The sequence below is a fragment of the Lolium rigidum genome, chromosome 4 (genome assembly GCF_022539505.1).
Source record: "Lolium rigidum isolate FL_2022 chromosome 4, APGP_CSIRO_Lrig_0.1, whole genome shotgun sequence".
Lineage (NCBI taxonomy): Eukaryota > Viridiplantae > Streptophyta > Magnoliopsida > Poales > Poaceae > Lolium > Lolium rigidum.
The window spans coordinates 173,131,837-173,141,102 of NC_061511.1; the positions used below are offsets into that span (position 1 = coordinate 173,131,837).

The window sequence follows — 9,266 nt, forward strand, 5'->3', positions numbered from 1 at the left end:
TGGATCATAATATAACATAGGACTCTATATCTAAATTTTATTTAAAGCGCCCTTTATCGAAAAATATCTAAATTTAAAATTTCATTAATGTTTGGGTGAAATTTATTAGAAGCTGAATAAAAATAGAATTAGTCCTTGTCTTGAATCAAAAGTATCGTCCAAATATACATGGAAAAAAGGAATCAAATTTTGTACTCCCTTAATTCATGTTAATTGACTATGCTTTGTCTAGATACAAATATATCTATTCAATAAACGTGTTTAAATACATTTGTATCTAGATAAATTTAAGTCAATTAATTTGGATCAGAAGAAGTAGTGCATACCAGAAAAAATGGCATTACACGTAGGGATCGTTAATCCAGCGATTTTATTTTATCAGTCTTGGGAATTACTGATTAGAAAAGATACCATACACTATACCAGAACTCCTATGTAGGCTTTGACGCTTCGTCCCTCGAGTGTGGAAGCTTGGAAAGCTGATATGTTCGCAATATTGTTTTCATGCGCAGCATCTAACTATTCTAGAATTAACAGATACTACTATAATAAAAGAAATAAATCAGCCATATACATCATTTTGATGCAGAGGTTGGGGTAAATCCCCATTTCGAAAGAAAAGAATGGTTTGTACTGTACAGAGAAGAGAGGAAGAAACTGAATGAGACCGCGTCACCGCGACGTATGTCCCTGTATGGCTGTATCGGCATGTGGCTTGCTTGCAAGCCCGCCATCTAATTAGTACAGTACTGGATTTAACGGATGGATACTAACGGTTTGTACTATACGGAAGGTCAGGGGAAGGAACAAAAGGACTATAAGGAGATGGGAACGTATGTGTCCATGTATAGGTTTGTCTAGGCACCGCATGTGGCCGGAGGGCGAGCGATCCCCATCGATGGACACGCGCGCCACCCTTCCGCATATATGGTCGACGGAGACTGGCCACCCGACAGAGACCGGCCTCCCACAAGCTTGTACTCGATCTTCTCCTTGCTAGCTAACCCTCCTCCCGCTCACCAGCCATCCAACGGTGAGACTAGTTTGCTGAACTGACTTGACGAGACATGAGAGAGATGTTGCGAGAGAGAGCAGATACGTAGCTTCATACCGTAGGTACGCTTAGACGAGGAGCACATATTTGGGCGCATGGTCGAGATAGCAGATAGCTTAATTTCCTTGGTTCTTACTCATCCCATGTCTTCTCCTCCAGGAATCATACTCGTTCAACCATGCCATACGTAGTACTTCTACTTTGCACGCTCTCAAGAGTCAAGAGTCTTTCATCGACGACTTAATTGGTTGATTAACTGCAGTCCCGAAATGGTGTGTTCCTTTAGCAGGTGATTGATTGATCGTGACGGCGTTTTTAGGTGGCCTAATAGCTAGGGATGGTGTAGCTAGATCAGTTCAGACAAAGCAAACCGTGCGTCCATGGCAGCGAGAGATGGAAGGTCAAGAAAATAGGGGATTGAGTGCCTTTTGAAAAAAAATGTTCAGGTTCTTACTGTCCATGCTGATTACTGAATGTCGATAGGGAGGGAGTCAGCGTGTGCTGACTGCTGAGCAAAACCTAAGTGTGCTTTGATTTTAGGTGTGAAATCTGCATGACCCACTCTAGCTAAGCCCCTTCCTGCTGCATCATCTACACCTGCCGTGTGCTGCTTTTGCCGGCCTGATGAACCTTTGTGGATGGGACGTCCTCAGCGGCGCATCCACTTCAGCTAACTGGCTAGACAATGGACAGACAGCGGCAAAGCAACCGGAGATTTGCTTTCAGAATATGTGTTCTTCCACGGTAATCCTGCTACAACGTCATTTCCCAAACATGTACCCAACCGATCGTCTAAAAGTCGAAGTCCAGCAACTCATACGCATGCGACGTACGTAGGGCATCTCTGGCCGATCTATATCTATACCTAATAATAAAGGCCACTTCTTTTCGGCTTCTACGATGGCTTATGGGGGAAGCTTCTTCCTACCTACTTCTCCCAGAATCTCTGATGCCAAATTTGTTCTGGCTTATACTCGAGTTTAGATCAAACTAGATTATAAGCCAAAACAAATTTTGGATTCGAGCTTCTAGGAGAAGGTGGTGGGGAGAAGCTTCTTCCAGAAGCCAACGGAGAAGCTGAAAAGAAGTGGCCCTAAAGGAGCTAAGGTTTTTGTCAAAATTTTCGTCTAACAATTTTTTGGACGGATTTACCCTCCCACAAAATCGCATAATACAGCCAGATGCCACCGTACCGGTTCAGTTTATAACGTTTCCTCCTCTGGAGAAGCTGCGGCCCGTCGCCCGCGAGCTGAAACTGGGTCTGCTCGTCCGTGTTAGGCCGCGTGCTCTTCCTCTCTCGGTAGGATGAGTGGATGACCTCTCCTCGCCAACCATCGATTGGATGTTCTGGGCTGAATAGTCCCACATCGTTTTCTTACAGAGAGTTCCACCGATTCATATACGTTCATAGTAGCCTGGAATATGAGCAAGCTGGGAATCAACAAGAAAAAGTACCATTGATTGGTAGCGGGATTGTAATTGTGACCTAGGCTAACAAAATTCAGATCAGGCTAGGTCTGGCCAATTGCTGTGCTGCTGCTATCTCACACGTGCACTAACAAACTTACTTCTCTTTGTTTTATTTATCCTAATTTTTTGTACAAAATAATTTTTTAAGAAAAAAAACTCGCATGGTGGTCTAGCCGGAGGTGTCCGTATGATCGTAGCGAAGCACGTATACCATGGTACCAGTTTTGTTTATACCGTTTCGGCGCGTTGCCCGCGAGAAAATAAACTAAATCTGAGACTGTGATGCGCGATGCGGCAATACACGAATGGGGCTGGGCAGCGCACAATACGACATGGGAAAAACGTGATGGTGCCCTCGTGCCGGTGAGCCTCCTCCTGGAGAAGGTCGAACCAGACGGTAGACTAGGCGGCGGCGGGTGACGAGGCCAACGCGCATCTTGAGGAGGTCACCGAGGAGAAACCCTCGGGATCACGGAATCCAAGGTCCGACAACACTTTCAGTCCCCTCTAGCTCGCGGAATCCAAGGTCAGGCAACACTTTCAGTCCCGCCAGGCCGCCCCCTATTGCGCTCCCCGTCCCTCACATGTCATGCTTCAGCGCGCACCCGCGCCTTCGAGGTCCCAGCCGGGAGGGTCATGCCTCGCTGATTCGCCACCCATCCAACAGATCCTCGACCACGTCTTGGGATTGCTCGCGGGCAGAGTAGGAGGAGGGCAAGCAAGGAGAGAGAGGAGCCGTGGCAATTTATTTTCATTGTTAATATGAATGAGGCAAAATAAAATATTCCATCCGTTTCAAATTTTCAACTTTATCTAGATAGGGATGTATCTAGATGTGTTTTAGCTCTAGGTATATGCATATTTAAATAAAGTTTAGTCAATTAATTTGGATCGGAGAAAGTGTTAGTTTCCCATAAAACGCAACATAGAATGGTTTGATGAAGTGTTTGAGTATTTGTTTCCCGATGCAACGCATGGGCACTTCTGCTAGTCCCTTATAAAACCTCTTGTCATTTAAGTCATTATATTTAGTCCTCTAAATAAAAGTGGTTTTTACCCTATCTCCTATAATTAACTTTGTAAGTTTTTTTCCAAACCAAACTATTCAAAGTCAAGTACATGGAAGACGATAGATGAAGTAAAATAGCATGATTATGAAAGAATAAAATTTAAGTTTGTAAATCAAATTATTCAATACCAAACACATGGAAGGGTCAAATGAAGTGAATATCATGAATGATTCAAATGAACTAAAAACACAACTATGAAGTGTTGTGGTCTTGTGGAGTAGACAGTAATGCTCAACAACGTTATTTTGGAGCTGAGTATAAATCTCTCAATTCTCGATGTGGCGATGCACCGTGAGGAATCTTTCTATCTTGTGTCCATCATGTTCTAGCCCAACAGGACCCCATGGGAAATGCATCGAAAGTTCTCTGCCATGTCGTGCTCATCTTCAGTGGGCATGTTATGCAAGGTGATGCAGCATGTCATTATTTGCCATAGCACATTTGGTTTCCAATACTCGGCGGGGCCACAAACAATGGCAAAACTGTTTACCATTGTCAATGCCTACAAAATGGGTAGTTCTTCAAACAAATGATATAATAGTTTCTACCAAGATGGAAACTATAGTAATTATTGGGAAATAATTTTATTCAAGAAGCTAATATATTACAAAAGAGACACTTTTCTATTTTGTTTTTACTATGGGAAAAGTTTTAATGATATATGATTTGCAATGGTTCCATTGGCATGAACAACACATGCTTAAGGTCGACCCCAACTTCTCCATTGCTCATCCTTCTCATTTACTTTTTCAAATTTTATTTTTTGTTGAAATCTTAAACTAACCTTGTTATGAATAGAATATGGGTAGCTATTCCATTCTTCCTCCGCTTTTCCTTTTGCTCTTCCATCTCCTTTTCTTTTGGGATGCATGGACATCCCCAAGCTTAGTGTTTTATCATCTTCTTCATTGGCACTTTCAACCTGATTTCTTGCATTCAAACATTAGTGCACAAGGGAGCATTCAGGATTTAAAAACATTTGAGTAACATATCATTCAAATCTTTGTGAGCCTTGCAAAAAAGGCTCTAGAGCATCATCCATTATCTAATTTTTTTGGGTTTTAGTTTTATAAAATGATACTGAAAGTAAACTAACAATGCAAGTAAGAATAGAAGCCTATCACTACACGCTCCGGCAACGGCGTCAGAAAAGTATCTTGATAACCCCCAAGTACAAGGGATCGCCGTAGTACATTTCGAGAAGTATTTAAGTGTCGAATCCACGAGGAGTTGAAGGTAAACTATCTATTCTATAAAATCCTATAACCCATTGCTACATGCATTTTACATAATCAATCTAGTGACTTATATCATTAGTTTTGAATGATATTTGCCATGATCCATCTTTATTTATGTCTTTTTAATTGGTTTATGGGACTTTCCTACAAAGTTCCCTTAATTTCTATTTAATTTCTAGGAGGCGGAAAATCTCCTTTTTCGTACTTTTCTATTTTAGGACCTTTTGGACGCCTAAGAATCAACGGAAAAATATCAGATCAATTTTTCGTCAAGAGAAAGGTTGTGGGTCAAAAAAAATATGAGAGGGGAGCCACAAGGGCCAAACGAGGCCAGGTGGCGCGCCCCCCTCAGCTGGACAGCCATAGTTATGAGCAAACACACCCATTGTGATTGGAAGGGTCGATGGACTGAAACTTGACAAGATATTCACCATGTTGTGTAAAATCTAAATGCTAAGTAAATCCATTGCGCCTTCCGGAACATTTGTTTATATAAGTTCACACACACAGACTTGAGCTTGTCCTCTTTCTGCATAGATGATTGAGCTTCTCTCATTGAGAGCATTTACTTATTGCTGTTTACTCTCCGTACTTTATTTTATTGTAAACTACAAATCCAAAACACCAAAACCACTGTATTTTTTTTTATTGTTTTATATGTCAAACTTACTAACCAGTACGTTCAGCTCCTCGTGGATTCGACAACATTTTTTTTAAAAAAGTAGTACAACTGATCTCCTGCACTTTGGGAGACATCAGCGAGCGAACCTAAGTGGGGCAGAAGGGCGACGAAGGCCTTGTTGTGTCGGCCAAGGCGTCGTCGCCAACTTCATGGTGCGGGGGGGGGGGGGGGCTCGGAGAGGGGTGGAGAGCCAAACTTTTTCTCTTGAGAAGCCTTGGCTTAGTTTATTTAGGGTTTGTGCTGGCCGAGGAGTAAAATAATTAGTCCTCTAAACGGTTCGGCTCGCTCCAGTGTAGATGATAAAACAAATTTTTTTATTCCTTTAGCCAATTATAAGGAATCGGATAGATCAAAGTTATTTAATGTTCAAAATTAATTTAGGTCTGTAAATTCCCGTTTGCACGGTAGGTGCTTGGCCGACGACTTGGACGATTCCACGAGAACGATGAGCCCCCAAACGCCCTACGCTAGAGCAATAGGCATCGCGGCCGCGGTAGACGACGCATTACCTTCGTCTTCACCTGGAACTGTCCAATGCGGTAGTTTTGGACTCTGATGACAGCCATCCATACGCCGAGAGCGGGCACGCAGTACGCACGGACGCTCGTCGAGCCACTCTAAACCCGAGCGGAGCCAAAGCAGAATGTATCGGAGTGCCGTGGGCGGCGTGGCGTTCGGTGGTCACGCCCAAGCAAGATTAGCAAATCATCATAGCCCATCGCTCCATTTTCCCCTTCCTCCGCGCTCGTGCGTGGCCACACCCCCATAGGTCCATATCCTCCCGGCTGCTAGCTCCTCGACCGCTTCTTGACCCGAGTATCCCTCTCGCTCTCTTCTTCCTCCCTCGGCCGTCGCTCCGCTCTACTGTCACACGCCCTCTCTCCATCCTCGGGAGCCTGTAGCAGGTAGCTCGCGCGTACCTGCATCACGATCGTCGACCCATGGGGAGGCTGTGCAGGGTGGTGGCTGCCTTGCTGCTGCTCATCGTCTCCTTGGGTTTCAGTCCTGGCAACTGCCGCTCCGATGCTCAGCAAGGTATGTCAGTACGTGTGCCTATGAGTTTTTTATCCTCTGTTCTTTTGAGCATATCAACTTCTGAAGAATCATTGACGGAATTCAGTCCATGTGTTCTCTCTGTCACAAGAGCAAGCTTTGATACCCCCTTAGTTCTCGTTTCGTGAGAATTAAGGTACTGATGCTAGTACGAACTGACTGCAGGAAGGGCGAACCACCGGGAAGAAGATGCACCCTCCGTCGCTCGGTGAGAACTCTACCTCTCATGTTCAGCTCAGAGATGCTCTGGCTTCCAGTGTGTCAATGGTAGAGAACGTAGTGTAATCTCGTGAAAGGCGTTACAGTAGCGAGAGTAGCTTGGAAACTTCTTCATCTCGATGTTCATATATTTTATTGGTCGGAACATTCCATTTTCCGTTTAAATTAGTAAAGAACCCCAGAAAATGATATGATCACTTCAAAGCTATTCCACCAACACTCGATCTTCTTAGATTGCATTGCATAGATACACACCAATCTGAGGAGGGAATGGTGTGTCGGCTGTCAGAGACAGACAGCTGAACCACCGAGCAACCGCAGAAACGGTAGTTGGCGCGCGTCTCTTGTCCAGTTCTTCTTCGCTTCTTCTGCTCACCACTCTCTCGGTCTGCCGGCTCGATCATTGGCAGGTTAATCCAAGCGGCAAGCATCCGTGAAGCGCCGCGACAACAGGGCAGGTACAGGTCCAAGGAGTCGACGACGACGTTCCCGCAATGGCCGCCGTGGCCATGGGCGACGCCGGCGCCTCCGACGACGAGCTCTCCATCGTTGGAGGACGCTGGCTCCCCGTCAAGCGCTCCCGCGCCGTCTCCGGCGGTCGCCAAGCCTCTGGCGGCGCCTCGGCACGCCGCACGCGGCATCACGCTGCCTCCGGAGCCGGCGACGGTGGTCACCCATGGCGCCGCTGCGGTCGGTGAAGCGTCTCAAGCGGCGGGGCATGCCCGCCGCATGTATGTCATCGCGGGAGCAGGAGCTTCCGTCCTCGCGGTCATGTCGGTGGCGCTGCTCGTCCTGTGCTACCGGTCCAGCAAGGTGGTCACCGTCAGGCCGTGGGCGACCGGCCTCAGCGGGCAGCTGCAGAGGGCGTTCGTGACAGGTTCGGCTTGTCACTGAAAACTGTGCCAAGATTCCATTTGTATCACTTCTTTTCTTGGGAGTGACTGGGAGCTGGCTGCAGGCGTGCCGTCGCTGAAGAGGTCGGAGCTGGAGGCCGCCTGCGAAGATTTCAGCAACGTCATCGGCTCCCTGTCGGAGTACATGATGTACAAGGGGACGCTGTCGAGCGGCGTCGAGATCGCGGTGGTGTCGACCACCAAGAGCTCCGCCAAGGAGTGGTCCAAGCACTGCGAGACGCGGTTCAGGAAAAAGGTGGATGCAAAGCTAGGATGAAACTAACAAAATTAGGATTTACTCTCGAAAAAAGTCATGAAACTGAACAAATGTCCATTGTGTTGTTTTCAGATAACAAGCCTGTCCAGAGTAAACCACAAGAACTTCGTGAACCTGCTCGGCTACTGCCAGGAAGAGCAGCCATTCACGAGGATGATGGTTTTCGAGTATGCTCCGAACGGCACGCTCTACGAGCATCTCCATGGTAACTACTGGCCAGTTTCGCCCATAACACATCCATCCATGAGCCGTAGCAGATTAACTGACAATGATGTGGTTTGCCGCAGTGAGGGAAGACGGTCACCTGGACTGGCCGACGCGGCTGCGAGTGGCGGTGGGGATCGCCTACTGCATGGAGCACATGCACCAGCTGAGCCCGCCGGAGATCCTCGGGACGCTCGACACGTCCACCGTCTACCTCACCGACGATTTCGCGGCCAAGATCGCTGACGTCTTCTTCTGCTCCGACGAGGCCTCGTCGACCACCAAGGAGATGGGGAGTCTGCAGTCCCCGCCCATGTCTGACAAGGAGAGCGTCGTGTACAGCTACGGCATGGTGCTGCTGGAGATCATGTCCGGCAGGTTCACGGCGTCGGACGGCGGCCTGCTCGAGGGCTGGGCGGCGAGCTTCCTCAGAGGGGAGAGGCAGCTGAGGGACGTGATGGACCCAGGCCTAAGCAGGAACGCGCCGCTCCAGGCCGAGACCGTGAGCAGGCTGGACAGCGTCATACGGTCCTGCACTGACCGGGAGGCGAGGCGGCGGCCGACGATGACAGAGGTCGCGAGGCGGCTGAGGGAGATCACCGCCATGCCACCGGACGCTGCCACCCCCAAGGTGTCGCCGCTGTGGTGGGCCGAGCTGGAGATCATCTCCACAGAGGCCGCCTGAAGAGTTTGCAGAGCCTTCAGTTGCCTTGCTGCTTGTTTGCCAGAAGTATTCCTTCTCCACATGTATATATGAACAGTTCGAAACATTGCGTACTTGGTGAGTGCTGCTTGTTGCAAAGATGGCTAAATAAATCTCCAGATTTTGTAACGGTATGTTCACCTGAGTCTGAGTGCTGCTGCTGCTGCATTAGTGAAACTCATAAACTGCAGAAATTTCATTAAACAGAGCTCAGACATAGTTCAATCCACAAAAGTATGACAAGAATATTATACTGCAAAACAGTAAAATCAAGCAGGATAGCATGGATGAACGCAGAGTAGAATTTTATCTGACCCGGCTCCGTTAAAAAAACAGTTGGACCCCGTCCTTTTATCTGACCCGGCTCCGATAGAAAAACAATTGGACGCAAATCTCAGCGCGC

The 9,266-nt window shown here is 47.2% G+C and overlaps 1 protein-coding gene across 1 annotated transcript; it reads left to right on the top strand.

Annotated features, from left to right (window-relative positions):
- The first annotated feature begins 6,131 nt into the window (after nt 1–6,131).
- Nucleotides 6,132–8,960, top strand: LOC124708992 (probable inactive receptor-like protein kinase At3g56050). Its single transcript, XM_047240625.1, has 6 exons — nt 6,132–6,549; nt 6,733–6,775; nt 7,197–7,663; nt 7,745–7,935; nt 8,029–8,161; nt 8,244–8,960. The coding sequence occupies exons 1-6, from the start codon at nt 6,456–6,458 to the stop codon at nt 8,843–8,845; spliced, it is 1,530 nt and encodes a 509-aa protein (XP_047096581.1). The 5' UTR covers nt 6,132–6,455; the 3' UTR covers nt 8,846–8,960.
- Nucleotides 8,961–9,266: the final 306 nt, after the last annotated feature.